The sequence below is a fragment of the Melitaea cinxia genome, chromosome 13 (genome assembly GCF_905220565.1).
Source record: "Melitaea cinxia chromosome 13, ilMelCinx1.1, whole genome shotgun sequence".
Lineage (NCBI taxonomy): Eukaryota > Metazoa > Arthropoda > Insecta > Lepidoptera > Nymphalidae > Melitaea > Melitaea cinxia.
In genome coordinates, this window is record NC_059406.1 from 11756565 (window position 1) to 11775004 (window position 18440).

The 18440-nt window shown below is 34.5% G+C and overlaps 1 protein-coding gene across 1 annotated transcript; it reads right to left on the bottom strand.

The window, feature by feature from the left end:
* Positions 1-5586: 5586 nt before the first annotated feature.
* Positions 5587-17730, bottom strand: LOC123658907. The gene is made up of 2 exons (XM_045594198.1): positions 17114-17730; positions 5587-5651 (listed from the first exon to the last, which is right to left on the bottom strand). Exons 1-2 carry the CDS (start codon positions 17610-17612, stop codon positions 5587-5589), a joined length of 564 nt encoding a protein of 187 aa, XP_045450154.1. The 5' UTR covers positions 17613-17730.
* Positions 17731-18440: the final 710 nt, after the last annotated feature.

Consider the following 18440-nt stretch of genomic DNA (forward strand, 5'->3'; position numbering starts at 1 on the left):
TATTCATAGTAGGGAATATATCCACCGACCTGCATTGGAGCTACGCGATGGATTAAGATCTGATCCTTCTCCTACATGGAGGCCTATGCCCAGCGGGTGGTGAGCAGTGGGGTATTACAGGCTGATTGATCACGATCATTATCCATTACTGTGTCCAGGGTCTTCGATTCTGGCACCAGCATGATTTTATATCTAGTAGATCAACGGTAACAAATTCATTTTTGTATATAACCAATCTTCTTGAAAACACTGATATTAAACTACAAATTGTTGCCATATACACAGACTTCTCCAAGATGTTTGACAAAATAAATCACGCATTAAGTATTTGTTAAAAAACTGAGAACAGTTGATTAAGTGAGACTTTGTTAAACTAGCGTGTAGTAGGTTAGCGGATATGCTCCCTACTAAGACAGACGACTTTACGTGCTCTCCGAGGCACGGTGAGAAGACCCAAAACGATAGACATTCAAACTGGAAAGAAATATTTCTACACAAACAAATATCCATCTCGAGCGGGAATCGAACCCGCAAACCGTCGATGCTTTATGTACCACGCGCACCACTACATCAGAGCGATTGTTGATAAAATGTATATAGCTCTATAACTAGTAACAGTCCGCCCATTGTACTTCACAGTCTGTAACTATCTTTATGCTTTGTTTGTAATATAAGTGCAACGGTAAACTTAGGTATAATCAGGTGGGTCGTATGATTTTTAGCTTATTACCCTACTCGTAGGCGAAAAGTAATAGCTATTTCAAATGTAACGTGAACGATCCTAAGGGTTTTAAGTTTTTTAGTAAACCAAAAAATGGTATTAATAAAATATACATAAAAAAAAAATTAAGACATCTTTTGCAATAGTCCATTGGTAGCAAAAAAGCTAGTTTACTTTTTAACCGACTTCAACTCCGTCGCTTATGGACCGATTTCGATAATTCTTTTTTTGTTGGAAAGGAGATATCCCTAGTTTGGTACCATGATATGGAAACCAGGATCTGATCATGGGATCCCAGAGAAATCGAGGGAAACTCTCGAAAATCCGCATAACTTTTTACTGGGTGTACCGATTTTGATGATTTTTAATTTAATCGAAAGCCGATGTTTATCATGTGGTCATATTTAATTTCGTCGAGATTTGATTACAAATTTTGGAGTAATCTTTGATAATGCGTATTTACTTGACATTTTTTTTGTCTACCTACGTTGTACTACTTGTCGATATAACTGAAGTCGGTTTTTCTTCGTTTGCCTGCAAACACAATTATTCAACCCTTGCTTTAGAACTGTGATTCAACAAACAATAACATATAAAGTAATTATTATATAAGCATCATAGTTCATAGTAAATAATAAAAATACAACAAAAATCTTCGTAATAAACAGTTAAAACGGACAATGGTATGTAATATTTCAGGACGATCGCGGATCAGCGCATCGGCGCTCGGCACGTACGCGCCGCTATCGGCCAATCGCGGCCGAGGGCGGGAACGAGCGACGTTTTGAAAAAAGGACTTCGATTGTTTCTTTAGATAATTTCTTCGACAGAATGTACGACAAGTTTTAATTATAAAGCATTAAATTTATATTTATATATTAACTGACCGGACAAACTATTGTCCTGCGAAGTGTCAAACGCATGAATATGGAATATTAATTACTTTTTATGAAATTTTTTCAATAATTTTCTTAACTTTTTTTTAAACCTTCAAGGTATTAGGAAAATAAAAAAATAGTAAGGTCGTTTTCTAGTTTTACAATACATTTAGCGATTAATTTTTATTTACCTAAATCGATTCCGTGTTCATGATCAGGACAAATACTTAATATCAGAGACTTTTTTTGTAACCTTAAAATAGTTCTCCAAAACGGATTAGATAATACGACAGGCAAACGAAATGTTGAACATCCTCTATCCAGATGGACCGATGACTGGAAGAGAGTAGCTGGAAGTAACTGGATGGCGAAAGCGAATGATCAGTTCTCGTTGCGTACCCTTGGTGAGGCTTACGTCCAGCTGTGGACTGTAATACCTAGGCTGATGACGATATGTAAATAAACTAACTTTGTATCTATATCTATTTCAAAAATGTTTCATATCGTCTTATACCTAAGTGAATACTACTAGTATGTGATAAACAGTGTGGATACGAGCCAGAGATATGAAATTAAACTAAAGTAACTAATCTAATTTGTAAATTAAGTTGAATAAATAAGTGTATGTGTATCTCGAGCTAAACATAAATTTATCCTTCCTTTACTTGGGTCGGATTGGGTTTGGTTTGGATGAAATGGCTAAATAGCCATTAGTCTGCCCATTGTAAGTAGTTCACAGTCTGTATCTTTCTTAACATATGTTTAATATGTAAAACGTAATTATGGTGTAGGCACAATACTGTATAAATAAATAAGTCATATACTTATTATTTTGTATATCCACTCTCCTTATACAATAATTAAGAATGTAAAGGATTTGTTACTTTGGAACCTAAATTGATATATTTACTGAAGGAGGTTATTTTCTCATCATCATCATCATCACCATCATCACTTCAGCCTATCGCAGTCCACTGCTGGACATAGGCCTCCACAAGCTCGCGCTAAAAATGGCGTGAAACTTGTGCGTTGCCAATAGTCACCACGCTGGGCAGGCGGGTTGGTGACCGCAGGGCTGGCTTTGTCGCACCGCAGACGCTGCTTCCCGTCTTCGGCCTGTGTATTTCAAAGCCAGCAGTTGGATGGTTATCCTACCATCGGTCGGCTTTTTAAGTTTCAGGGTGGTTATGGAACTGTGTTATCCTTTAGTCGCGTCTTATGACATCCACGGGAAGAGAGGGGGTGGCTATATTTTTTACTGCCGTAGCCACACAGCATATTTTCTACAAAATATTAAACTAACTATAACTTAACTGTCCCTTGAAATGAAGCAAGTAGTTTAGTACACTAATCTATCTCGTATTACATGTGCCTAAAGACGCAATTAGATTACAAAATTTTAATAATATGTTACAGAAACGTCTCACATCGTTCACAGTTAGTACTACGCTCAGGTCGCTATAATAGCAGGGCTGACACAACTTGATTTTCCGAAAATACTTTTTTACGATAGCTCGATTCAATAATTCTCCAGAAAAATGTCAAAAATTAAACTCGTAAGGTGGGTAAGGTACTCGTTTACGAGTTTACAATTACACAATCACTGTAGGTATTGTATTCATATGTATATACTTAGATATAATTTTAATACACAAATTAACGTCTAAACTCTATCTACTTTTTATAAATAAATTAATTTGCTTTTCTTTCTTTTGGTAAAAAAATCCGAAAATCCTTAAAATTATTCCGAAGGTTTTCAAAATATGAGCAAACCCGAGAAAACTCGAGCAGATGACAGCCCTAGTCGTATGTGTATAGTATAGACACTCGTATGTGTACCGGAGCACGCACAAAAATCATTACTCATTAATATCCGGCATTTAAATGACTGCCCGGTTTTTTGTTAGCAATCTTTGTAATTGCTTTAATTGTTACTAACATTTTTGTATAATCAAGGATGAATGATAGACGAATTGAGCAACATCCTATGCGTTATGTGTATTTAACTATCTACGTTGTTTTTAGGTTTCTTATATACACACCTACTGGCAAAGAAAATATAACTTATATAAGGTAAAAAAGGCTATCTGGAACAATCAAATATTTTTCATAACAATTTGGTGCAATTGGTTCCAGATGTTATAAGTCTTTTGGGTGGAAAGGGTTTTCTTGATCAATTTTATTGTTATATAAATAAATTGTCTAATTTGTAAAGATAAATGAAATTAATGCTATACCGTAAATTTCATAAAATATTTTTATGACTGATATATTAACTATTGAGTATTTCCAGTACCTACTAGTATCTGCAACAAATTCTTACTTATCTATAATTTAATTAATAACCTTTTTTCTACTCATGTCTGGATTTAGAAATTCAACGAAATAGTTTTCCAATAACTGCAACGATTGGCGTGCAACGCAGCGATAATTGTCCGACAACCGGTTGTTTGTCAAAGCCGTTATTGAGTCAATGCAATCAAATTTGGAACGCGTCCATTAGACGCGTGCCAAGATGGCGGCCGTGTTAGCACATCGCAGTATAATACGTTAAGCAAATGTCTGCCGCTAAACTGATTGGCGGCCAATGAGTGCCATTAGCATGGAAATGCCATATTCGGGCCACAATGACTCAACGTGACACGGCTGCAACCAACCGATCTTGAGCTGTTACGATGAACGCCCTTTTCACATCTACTCGTACAGAGTGGTTTCTTTTTAAGTTGGGAGCTGTAAAGGTTGCAAAAGCGCAATTAAAATTCATTAGCGTTGTGTTGCTTGGTAGAGCGGTAATTTTATGTCTGTTTTGTTTTTATTTTCGCTTTAAAATTATTGTTGGACTTGTCGTTCATAAACTCTGAGGTGATTGCGTAAAAAGTTTGGTATGGACGGTTCGGTTACCTTTCGTGTTATTAGTTAAACATTAGTCCAGTGCCAATTCAACAGTCGTTTATCCAGAGAAGAAAATGATCATCAAAATAAAAATAAAATCATTAAATGCATATGCACTTAATGATTTATGTTATTTTTATATTTGACTAGATCTAATATATAAAATTCTCATGTCGCGGTGTTTGTAGTTAAACTCCTCTGAAACGGCAGGACCAATTCTCATGAAATTTTGTGTGCATATTTGGTAGGTTGGTAGGTTGGCTAATACAAGTATCTATCGTGAGCGGGAATTGAACCCGCGACCGCCAGTGCAACAGCAAGTGCTATTACCGCTGCGCTAACGCGTCAATATAATATGGTCATACTATCAACGATACCTACCTACATAGGAGAAAGAGCAATAATTTACGCAAATTGCGAATAATCATTTATTAATGGTGTCACAAGTTTTTTTTTAACTTTTTCCTACTTATATACATACATACCTACAGTTTTAAAATACGCTAAATATTGCATTAAAAATAAACAGAAACAAATACATTAACGGATATTTCTCTTAATCTCTTTTAAATTATTATCATTCGATGAAAATTGATAAATAAATAGTGTTCCATATTTTAGCATACTACAACTGCAATGCTGCGAATCCAACAAAGTTTAGAATGGTAGGTACATACGAGTACACGCAGTCCCGCACCTACTACCCAATGATTCCCATCCCGGAGTTTCCTGCCCACGTGCTAATTGGTAATAATTGATGTAGCGAGGGCCACCCGCGTCGTATGTATTTTTAGAACTAAGTACAGAGACCAGTATTGTCGGTGTTGGGATTAGAAAAGAAATACCATAAAAATCTGTTGTATTTGTGCATTCTTTTTGGAGTGCTCTGTTTCATGACTATGGTTTAACAGTAGTTATTATTGAATTACTTTGGTTTGTAACATGTGTAGTCACATTGTAAATTCTTTGCGTCGATAGAAGTTTTTTATCTGTTGGGCCATGAAATATCTTAAAATAATTCTTTACAAAACGTAGTGATTCTTTACAAAATAAATTGTGATAATATTACCGATTAGCGGTTTTAGCGGTCGTTACTCATAGTAGAAAATCTCCCCGCCAACCTACAATGAAGCAGCCTGGTGGATTAAGTTCCGATCCTTCTCCTATATGGAGAAAGACCAATTAATAAATGAAAAGTTTGCCGTAGGTGGTAAATAAAATTTAGATTTAATTTCATTTATTCCTTTTATTTACCGGCATAAAATCTAAATCTATAACTGTCACTGACCATCTATAAACGTATATAGAACAATTATTCGTTTAAAGTAACGACCGAACATTCCTCATTCGAACGTGAAAGCGGGTTCTCAACGACATCGACAGCTCAACAATAACTCATGACACTGCCTCCCTCGTTAGCGCTCTGTTCCGAGTTCAAATTTTAAATTCATCGCGAGTCATTTGCTCTTGCTTGCGATTGCGCTGCGCGGGACACGTGACGTCATTAGTCAAGATGTTATTGTGGGCATGGTTCGTGTTGATATTTTAATTTTAATAAAATCAACCTACTTTATTTGTTATAGTTTTGAATTTCATGTTAATACATCAGTGTCAGCGGTAAGCTAATTTTTAGCTATCTCACGGGTCCGGGAAAGATCACTAGGTCTAAAAATCTATTCCAAATACTTATCTAAATACTTTTGAAACATTTCAATAACTTAAATAACTGTTGCGCTGAATACTCGCACATGACAAACATTTGTATTGGCCATATAGATGTTTACCGTGGTCTGGGTGTTTGTGCAGTCCTTGTGGGTCTCCTCACCGTGCCTCGGATAACGTTAAGCCGTTGATCCCGGTTATTATCGTGTACATCTGATAGCGATCGTTACTTATGGTATGGAATATATCCGCCAACCCGCATTGGAGCAGCGTGATGGATTAAGCTCTTATCCTTCTCTTACATGGCGAAAGAGGCTGAAGCTCAAATAGGTACCTACGTATTCTCATTCACAACTTCGCTTGATCATACATCGCTTCAGCTTGTAATATCCCACTACTGGGTATAGGCCTGATCATACATAGCAGCTGAAAATGTCTTTGAAAGATTTTTTTGCGTTTATAATTATTGTTTTTAATTCGCATATACTACATATTTCCCATTTACGTCTACAGGCAATAAGTTAGTTTTTAAACAAGTGCCATCTAATAGTGATACTAATTGACGTATTTGCGCTTACATTTATATCTACTGCTATTTAACGTATTCATTACTTTAATAAAAAATACCTCGGTATAAAGTTTAGCAAAAATATCAAAACGAATTAGTCCTACTATAGTACGTAGTATCGGCGGCAGAATGTCGCGGGCGCGGCGGCGACATGACGAATGGCCGCAGAACGTTCCAAATTTAAAATCTGCCGCGTAACGCCAGCGTTAATGGCATTGTTTATGGAAGCGTTCCCGCGTAAACCTGCCAGTGACTTACGAATTTTCGCGGCTGAGCGAACGTATTCCTTGGCCTTGTGATTTACGAGTAGGTACTTAAAATGACTTTAGATATTTTAAACTTCGATTTTTTTTATAGCAAGGCTTCATAACTTGATAGTGGCATTCCACTCTAGCCCTTGAGAAAAAAACAAAAAAAAAAAACGTGTACACCTATTATCCACATATATACCATTACATATGTACCTACCATTTCCTCTGCCCAAAGGTTGCCTGGAAGAGATCGCTCTTTAGCGATAAGACCACCTTTTTTACTTATCTCCTGTTTTTATTTTTGTGATTTTGCTCACTATTGGTGTACAATAAGGAGTTTTTATTATTATTATTATTATTACTTAGATACATATATTTTGGTGCCTCCTGAAACGGTCTCCTGAAACTCCTGAACGGGTTGCCTCAATTTGACCTCCTCAAACTGAAGCTGAATCAGTAGATACTTGTATACAAAAATGAAGCTAAATATAATATTTTTACAAAGATTTATCCGTTCTATTTTTTTTTTATTCTTTATTCTGTTCTATTAAGTAGGAGAAATATCCTGACCCTTTCAATGTCATTTTAAAATTGCTGCAAGGTTATCTCGTTCGCAGCGGGAATCGCTTTAGATACGCAGCGGAACGGACGGACAGGCGAATTAGGAAAGATAACTAGAAACTTAGATTAACTTGTTGAGAACTGTTATTTATAATAGAATCTGTGTTTAGCTCGGTTTAATTAAGACGTGTATTTAACAAGAGGGTATGTAGTAGGAGAGGTTTTGAATCTTTAACTTTTGTATTAAGGCTTAGATACGAATGCATTTCTATGGATATATGTTTAACTACGAAAGTAATTTTTTTATAATTTGTAAATAATTGTTTTAAATTTGTTTCATGATAAAATATTATAAATTATGGTTTTATGACAATATAATTTTTATTCTTCTACGCATGGCTTTATTTAAATTTAATCAATATTTTACTAAATTACGAAATTAACTAGTCTAAACCATCAATTTACCTACATGATATATATAGCTTTATAAAGGTAAATTAACACCCTAAATTTCAAGGTTTGCGTTGAAATATTAAAAAGTACTTAAGCCAAAAATAGAATACCAATACGACCAAAAATATAGGTAGGTATGCTTATTCTGTGTGAAAATTTACATAAGTAGTTCTTGATAATTTGGCTTAGTAAAAATATTATGTTTCATTATCTGCCAACCCGCAGTGGGTAGCAGTGTGGTGGAATAAGCTCCGAACCTCACGGTCACCGCTCCTAGATGGAGAAAGAGTCCTATTGCCCAGCGGTGGGATATTGCATTCTGAATCAATCAATATTGTGGTCCTCGTTCTTCTAAAGTGGTTATTTGAATACGAGTGTTGGGTAGATATATAGCTATCTAATACGTACCTAGTCCATTTAAAAAGCAATGTTGCACAATGTAAGTACATTTCAAAACAAACGATAGTGTAATTTTCATGAAACGAAAACGTAAGCCAAACATATCTCATTGAAGTGGAAAGTACGAGAAAAAATTCTCCTACCGCCGTTAACCCGAGCTCATAAACCCTAAAAAACAAACTGCGCAACCCTTACCGAAGTTAACCCTCGGCATAAAAATAAAACGACAATAAGGTGAAGTATAAAAGTGTCCGAGTCGAAATGAAATGGAATGCAAATGTGAATGAAATAAATAAGCAGGGTTTGGAGTAGCACTTCAGTTGCGATGGAAGGGGTTCAGGATTTGTTGGCCCGAGGACACGGCAATCGTTTATTCAATTTTACGGTTACTTACTAGTGTTGCTCGAGAGATTTTATTTGTATCTTATACTATTAAACGAGCAATTCTTGTATATATACATACAGAAATTTAGTATGCAGGGGATTTCGGGGGAGATAAATAAATCTAGCTAGGATTTATTATTAGAAAATGACGTTTTATCCCTGTTTTTAGGCAATGAAAAAATGGCTTCAATATTGTTAGAATACGAAGGTGAATTTCGCATATTTTATCAATATGTAATACATCAAAATTAAGTATGATTTCCAAAACACACGATTTACAAAAAATACCGAGCTAAGCTCGGTCCTCCAGGTACTGTTTGCATTAAGTGCCATCTAATTTATATGGAAATAAAAATAAACAAGTTGTTACCTAAAGCAAAAGTTATGATATTCTTTTTTTCTACATCGAGGAGCGTAGGTACTTTACAATTAAAATCTCTAGATTCGTACAAGTTCAGTATTATTCTTTAAAAAGGGAAATGCTATATAGGAAATTCTATTAGGTACTAAATCAAGTATAAATAATGGCTTATTATGTACAATTGTCATCTTAAAACTCTTGATATTTCAGCAACGTTGCAGACGCTGCGATAATGGACGGGTCACCCAAAGGATCGGCAATTTACCCTACGATTTATTGACTAATCGATTAGCCGTAATATACCACTGCTAGGCAAATGCCTCTGTCCCGATACAGGATTAGGATATTTTCTCCATTTAAATAATAAGAGAGGTTATACCTAGGACCTTGACATTGTTACTTAAAGAAGGTAAATAAAATATTAACTAAGTACCATAAAAAAACTCGTGCGATTTTACCAAATGTGATTTTTAATCTTCGACCTTTGTTTCGGAGTGGATTCGACTCAGTTTTACAGCTGGCCGTTACATTTTATAGCTATGGTGATTGACCTTATATACTATCTACCTTTGGGTGAATGTGAAACAACATTACTTTAAATTACAGCGAAGTTTACATACTCTCATATCATTTAATTAATTGCTTTGCTCTTCAGACGCAGTGGTAATTTAATTTGGTTCGGTAGGACATCTTATTACCAAATCGCATAGACAACCGGTAAGTATTCTTGTTGAATTGAATATGGGTTAATGCAATAATTTCTTTTAACATTGGGTTATACATTTACATTATTAAAAATATCGCTTTAGTCGTTCTTAGGTTTTTTATTTTGTATAGGTATGGTATATCAACGAGAAAACAGATAGACAAATAAAATTTAAATAGATTAGAAACATGTATATATAGATAAATAAATTGTTGTCTATACCTATATTATATTTATTTTAAATACCGTTGTCCATTAGCTGGACTTGGCTTGTAGCAGGGTCTAGCTGTCAACCTGTTAGCTAGAAAAATAGGTACCTACTAGATACGCACAAACGCAACAACATGCATTTTAGCATAGTGTTAGTTTGACTTTCTCCGTTTTCCAACCATATCCAACAACCATACATACACAACCATACAACAACCATAACCAACGTCAAAATACAGACAATTCATTTTGCCTGTTTATTCAGGGGTCCATCTTAACACATAAAATTTTATACAGAATACAATTGCCTCTACATCACTGATCCCTCGAACTTCCATTACAATCAAACACTTTTATTGTGTGTTAAAGGTTACGCTTTACTTTGATTTCATTAAATGAAAAGTTACTACTTTTTTGTAATATTAAACAGTTCGTTTAAAGAAATTCCTATTCATTAAGCGACATGACAAGTAGGATGCGATATTGCTATTTCATCGTTTTCCAATTGTTGATCTGATGCGTTTATTGTGCGTCTTTTTTATGAATTTTTAATTTCAATACATATGTTATTAAGTTACTTTTGTAACTGAATTATTTACTGTTTATTGTTTTCTAAACTCGGCAAATTAAATTAATTCCTTTAATTTTGGCAGAGGCCCTTTTAAAAAAAAATGTTGATATTTAAGGGACAAGGGTTATGGGCAAAACACATGAGTTTACGCCGTTTTTGGCGTGTGGCCACTTGTGGAGGCCTATGGCCAGCAGTGGACTGCGATAGGCTGAAGTGATGAGTGACTATTTATTTCAAACTATTACTCAGATACACATATTTAGTTAGTTTTTATTTAGGTATGTGCTTATTTCAGAAACACAGCTTATCATCAAGTCAACGAAATATATAGGTACCTACCTATCCACCTAATTCTGATTCTGGTTCTGATTAAGTAAATAAAAAAAAATTATAATATCCATACTATAAATGCATAATACATAAGAATTAGGTTCGCAATAGGTAGGTATGTGGGTCACATGAAAGGGACAAGTATTAAAAGGGACACTGATTTACACAGTACATTACCTACTAGCTGTGTCCCGCGGTTTCATACACGTTAATTTCAGGGGCAAATAGCCTATGGCCTTCTGCGGTAAATGGGCTAACCAACACAAAAATAGTTTTTCAATTCGAACCAGTAGTTTCTGAGATTAGCGCGTCTAAACAAAACCACAAACTTTTCAGCTTTATAATATTAGTAGGTACCTATAACTAGCTACTAACACACTCAGATATTGGTATATCTACATAAACAGTAGGTTACTTACCCAATAGTTCGTCGTATTCAAAATTCACGGTAAAAAAATAACCCAAATACAAGAACCATACCGTCTGTTAATTAATCTCAATACACAGAAATCGCGCGTTACCGAAGTTTCGAGTATCGATTCGAGTTGTGGAACTTTTCGTTGGCTATTAATAAGCGGTGATTTTTTGCATTCGCTCCCCGAAGTTTATGTTTGTTGGCTAATTGGAGTTGGGCCGAGTTACGACAATTTGTTCGAGTGCTACGTGACTACGTAATTAGTTAGGAAGGAAGGTAGGTATCTATCTACCTAGGTTTACTCGGCAGTCTTTGGACTGTTGATCTGAAGTGCTTGGTGTGATAAAATGGACACAGATTAGTAGGCTACTATCCATGTGGTTACTATCCGTCTATTTGCCAAAGCAAAATTGATCCTATTTACCTTAGGTCGGTACCTACCTAAATAACTATTTGAAAAAATTGAATAAAGAAAAACAAACAATTTTCCCGACTGCATGGTAGGTATGTCTTTTTGAGATAAACTTAGAATCTACGTAACAGATTTTATGTTGTTTACGCCTATAGACACAATCGTTCGTTAGAAATATTTACCTAGTGGTCCCTACCGATAATTTGTTAAGGTATTGTGTAAAATTTGTTAAAATGTGATTATAAATAATGAAAGTGAAATAATGATTCCGAATTTCTAGGTATAGAAAAATAATTACTAAATATTGTTTAAATAGGTAGTTACACAGATAACGTACCTACCTACCCACTACAGATACATACCTACCCCGTACCTTCATACAGGTAACTTTAAATTTGTCACAATATGAGTAAAATAATAATAATAATATTATTTATTGCACACCATTAAAAGATACAAACAAAAGTAGTACAGTTAGAGGAAGATGTACAAAGGCGGTCTTATAGCTAAGAATGCGATTTCTTCCAGACAACCTTTGGGTATAGTAACTGTCTATCTATACTCATTATAATATAATAATAATAATAGGTAATATTATTTATCTAAACACACGTCCCGAAAGCGAGATAATGGCACGGAAGGCTGTCGCAGGGCGCAGCGCGGCGCCGCGTGCGCGGAACTATTGATTGAGGCACGCCCGCACCGGTGACAAATGTCCCGGCTAATTCGCGTTATTAGGTCACCTAGAACCGGATATAACCCGCTATAACCCTATGAATAGAGGGATATGAGAACTAAATACGATAGTGTTAAATCAGTTTTTCATTAATCATTTATGGTGGTAGAGATCCTTAGCCAAACACAAATTTTTCTTTTATTCTTATTGAGGTACGTTAGGTTCATGTTCCATTGTCACTGTACCATAAGTTACTATTTCATATTTACCTAAATGAATTTGTAGATACACCTACATATAAATGTAGGTAATTTAAATTTGTATTAACGTAGATTTTATGATAGTTTTCCAAAACTTGGAAATTCAAATTCAAATTCAAAATATTTTATTCAGCATAAAATTATTACAATTTCTTACTGAACGTCATGAGTCTACTACCAGTTCGGAAAGAAGAAGCCTCAGACCTGAGAAGAACTGGCGGAAGAAACTCAGCGGGACTAATATCATTTTTTTTTACAGTAATGTTTTTTTTCCCCAAAGCAAATCGAATTGAGCAATAATTTTATAAGTTGAAATAGCCTGGAAGCGATCACATCATTCCCAAGGCGTACTGTCTTCTAGAAAATCATTAATCGAATAATATCCTTTACTACACAATCGTTTTTTCACAATTTTTTTAAATTTAGCAATAGAAGCTTTTTGAACGTTTTCTGGGAGCCTGTTGTATAAGCGTATACATTGTCCATAAAAGGAATTACTGACTCGGCGTAAGCGAGTTACAGGCACTACAAGTTTATGTTTGTTCCTAGTATTAATGCTATGCATGTCACAATTCCTGGGAAATTCGTGTATATTTTTATGAACATACATAACATTTTCGTACACATATTGAGAAGCAACAGTCAATATTTTTATTTCTTTAAACTTATCTCTTAATGATACTCTAGGGCCTAAACTATAAATTGCACGAATAGCTCTTTTCTGCAGGACAAAAATAGTATTGACAGTAGCTGCATTTCCCCATAATAAGATTCCATATGACATAATGCTATGGAAATAACTAAAATATACTACGCGAGCTGTATCTACGTCAGTAATAAGTCTAATTTTTTTAACCGCGAACGCTGCAGAGCTGAGCCTATTCGCTATCCCCTCAATATGAAGATCCCACCGCAATTTCGAATCTATAGTGATGCCTAGGAATTTAGTGGACTCCACCGGTTTTAACATCTCTCCTCCCAATTCTACACCATTATCAACAAGTTTAACATTAGGTGTCGTGAATTTTATTAATTTTGTTTTTTTGTTATTTAATAATAAATTATTTGAATCAAACCAGTAGACAACCTTTGAGAGAGCATCGTTTACATCGTCGTACATAAGTAAATTACGTTTCACCTTAAAAATAAGTGAAGTGTCATCAGCGAACAATACTATCTCATGCTTGTCCTGTACAAAAAATGGCAAATCATTTATGTAAATAAGGAAGAGAAATGGGCCAAGGATAGAGCCCTGTGGAACCCCCATATCCAGAGGAGCCCCAGGAGATCTCTTACCATTTACATCAACCCTCTGTATTCTATTATTCAAATAGGAATTCAGGAGGCTGAGTGCCTTATCTCTAATCCCATAATGATGCAGTTTCCTGATCAACGTCTCATGGTGCACACAATCAAAGGCCTTGGATAAGTCACAGAATATCCCAAGAGCATCCTGCGACCTCTCCCATGCCTCAAAAATATTTCTAATTAGCTCAACACTAGCATCTGTTGTGGAGCGACCTTTTGTAAAACCAAACTGTTTCTTATGTAGTAGATTGTGTGCATTAAAATGCGATAACATTTGCCCGAGGATGATTTTTTCAAAAATTTTACTAAATGTTGGGAGTACTGAAATTGGTCTGAAATTATTAGGATCTAGGGTACTGCCTGATTTAAAAATAGGAATTACTTTACTGTGTTTCATTAGATCAGGAAACACACCATGTTCTATACAGCCATTAAATATAGTAGCTAGATGAGGTGCGACAACATCAATTATCGAACTAACGACTTTTACAGATAAACCCCATAGATCAGCTGTTTTCTTGACGTCCAGGCTTCTGAAGGCTATTATTATATCTTTGGGGTTTACAGGTTTAAATGTAAATATTACATTACATTCTTTAACGTTTTTCTTTAGCAAAATTTCGGCAATGCCTGGAGACGAATTAAGTGATTGCGTTGTTGAAAGCGGAATGTCAGTGAAAAATTTTTCAAACTCAGATGCAACTTCTCGGTCTGAGGTAACAAATTTATCATTGACATTTAACTTAAAATCGAAGCTGCGATCTGTGACTCTTCCACTTTCACAAGCAATTATGTTCCATGTCATTTTAATTTTATTATGCGCATTTCTTATTTTGTCTTTAATATACAAGGATTTTGCCATGGAACATACTCTTCTAAACATTTTTGAGTAGGCACTTATAAAAGAAGCAAACGATACACTATGATTATAGGCTTTTTCACTGTACAATTCATAAAGCCTTTGCCTGCTCTTATATATGCCAGTAGTTGCCCATTCACCAAATGTCAAGAGACCCCCTGAATTGACTGTTTTTGAAGTAAATATTGTAGAAAATTCAGTTTTTACTAATTTAAATAAAGAGTTATATAAGTAGTTAGGGTCATTAATGTATGATAAATAAGGAAGTTTTGCCACAATACTACCTCTAAACTTCTCCATACGTGTAGCACTTATAGGTACAAAGGTCTTTTTTAAAATATTTTTGTTGACATTTAAAGAATAAGAAAAGGAAGCTAACTGGCCACAATGGTCTGAGCTTAACTTATTAATAATAGCTTTAGAATAAGGTTTACAGTTTGTAAATATGTTGTCAATACATGTAGCACTAGTAGCAGTGATTCTAGTGGGTTCAGTAAATAAGTTATGTAGGTTATATGATAGAAGCATAGACTTAAATCTCAGACTTATATTAGAATTATCTAATAAATCAATATTAAAATCCCCACATACAACAATAGCCTTATTAGAATTATTTGATTTTAACAAAACTTCTTCCAATACTTTCTCAAAGTACTCATATAACCCACTAGGAGGTCTGTATACGCATACAACAATGAAGTGCTCAAGCTCTACGCAGGCTAATTCAATAGTTTGCTCAACAGAGAGGCTCACAATGTCTTTACGTTCTTTATATTTAAAAAGTTTACTTACAATTATTAAAGAGCCACCGCGTATAGCTTTTTCTCTGTTGAACATACTAGCTACCTGGTGACCGCTGAAGTTAAATATGGACTGGGAAATAGAGAGCCAGTGTTCTGTTAAACATAAAATATTGATATTTTCACCATTCATAAATAACTCCAGTTCAAGATCTTTACCTAGCATGCACTGTATATTTTGGTGCACCAAGTTTACAGTATATAAATTTTTACAACTGTGGGCTTTCCTTACCAAATTATTATGACATTTATCTGATTTAATGTCATGGATTATTAATATGCTAGAGGTTTCCTCTGTTGTCTTAATAATTAATTTAAATTATTATTTGGAACGGATTCCACGTCAGAAAATGTCATATTACAGTTTTGCTCAATATGAGCAGATATCAAAGTAACCAGATTATTGGCTATGTCAGTTTGTATATAATATGATAGCACAGATGCTATCTGTCGTTTAAAGAAAAATGGTAGGCTCAGCCTACTATATGTCAACATATAATTATTATTGTTCCATAAATTATTTATGTCAATAACATCAATTTTGTTACTTTTTTTAATATTTACATTTAAATACTTACAAGTAGTTATTGTGTGCATTAGATTATTAATGTCATATCTCAACCTATTTTCCTGTGGCAATTTAGCTAAATAAGGTAGTGTAAACAATAAAATTTTATTTATATTTAACTGATTCAATCTATTTAAAATGTTTTCCATTAGGTGTTTGTTTACATTACCCCTTCTCCCAATTAATAAAATAATAGTTGTGTTGGGACAGTGAGCCTCACTCAAAATGCTATTTACTATTTGATTATAAGTGGCTCCGGGCATGCAATGATTGATTACTCGCTGGCCCACACAAAAATCACTCAATAATACTCCCATACCTTTTCCTAACTCGTCACTGTAAATTTTTATTTTATTTTTTTCCTCAGGAATAGATATGGAATGTACAGGTAGTTGTACATTATAATATTTGGGGTCGGTGTGAGTCCCCGCAGGCCGAGTAAGGGATTCACTGGTTAAGCTAGTATCTATCTGCCCTGTTGGACCGGAGGCTGAAAGGTGGCATTCGCAATTATGATAATTAATAAAAGAGTCAAAACGCTCGAGGTTATTGTTGCCAAGTTTCACCAGGTCATCCATGGCAAATATGTGTTCAGCAATTTCTTTCTGAGCAGTACTGTATTTAGATGTTAATATTTCTAAACTATGCTTTAAATTTCCAATCTCAGACCGCAGTGAGCTAACATCCGCCTCATAGTCTTTTTTTAATATATTAATTTCTTGACAGTATGATATCATTTTTGTTTTAATTTCTATTTTCTCTTTACAAATATTATTATACTTTTTATAAATATTTTTTGTTTTTAAGAATTTGTGACATTTTTTGATGAGTTTATTAATTTTGATATATTTTTTTAATTTATTTTTACTTGGCATAGGGATGGTAGTGTTCGAGTCATCACTGGTCAAATCTATTACACTAATATTATTTTTCAAGTTTGAGACAGAAGACACTAAGTTTGGTGCGTTTTCAACCAATTCATTGTATAGACACTGGGTTTGAGAGGCTGTTAGACTATGGTTTATATTTTTAAGCTGAATAACTTGTTTATTTGCCTCATGCAGCTGATGTTTCAATTCACTGTTGAATTTGAGGGTTTCCTCATATTCATCTCTGCACTGGTCAAACCCATTGACTATTTTGAGAAGATTTTCATTTTCATTTTTTACATTAGTATATTCAGTATACATTTGTGACATTTGATTTTTTAATTCTGTATTTTTTTTGAAAATCTTCTCTAACTCCTTCTCATTTTCGTCTCTCTCCCTTAGTAATTGCTCACACTGTACCCTGTATGTCTTTAACTCCTGGAGCGCCAGCCGGAGTTGTTCCTCCGCCTGGCGCGCCTTGGATCCACGAGTCATCATTTTTATTTTTTTATGTTTAAGAATTTAGATAAATGTAACAATCTCTAACGTATGTACAGGTTGTGTGGACAATGTATTATACTCAACAATCTATGAAAAGATCAAGGAAAGAAATTACAATGACTACATGAATTACATGAATGGAGTTTTGATTATTTACAAAAGGAGTTGTTTCCTTTTCGAAATCAATAACTTCTTATAACAAAATAAAACACGTTTCTATTGAAAAAAAAATACGGTACATTACACAGTGATCTATGTGATTGTCAACTTCCCAATGAGTGATAAGAATGTTAAATTTAAAATTAGAACACGCGTGTGGGCGTGTTCCAACCAATAGCGAGTGTCACGCGCTGCGACACGGTGACACTTGCGGCCAATGAGGTCGTCGGTGACATTTCCGACCAACCGGCGTCGCCCGCCCACGACATTCGAATTTAGAACAAGTGTTTGAATTGAAAATGGAATGTGCGAGATTTCAGCCGCTTAGGAATATATCTAATTTTATAATTAGAGAGTTATTTGAAAGTGTTTAGTTTAAGACTAGTGTTTTTTCTATTTTTGTTTTTGATAGATATGAATTTATAATATAATACTTTTAAAACATAATAAGTAATAATTATATACTTTTATAATGAGGTGTTTTATAAAGTTTATACGATACAAAATGTCTTGGTTGAAAAAAAAAAACTTAAAAAAAAAAACAAACAAAGTGACACTTTCGACCAATGGCGGCGTGCCTCTCTATCATTGGCTAGACTATGGAATGTCAAGTAGATGTCACTTTCGTCAGACGATTAATCTGATCTTGTGCTTACAATATTTCTG

Excerpts from the sequence above, each read along its gene's own strand:
- LOC123658907 (XM_045594198.1), bottom strand. The coding sequence starts at position 17,612 with ATGATGACTCGTGGATCCAAGGCGCGCCAGGCGGAGGAACAACTCCGG. Across the intron at positions 5,652-17,113 it reads CACTACCATCCCTATGCCAA|AAGGATCGGAACTTAATCCA; the intron begins GTAAAAATAAAT and ends TCCATATAGGAG.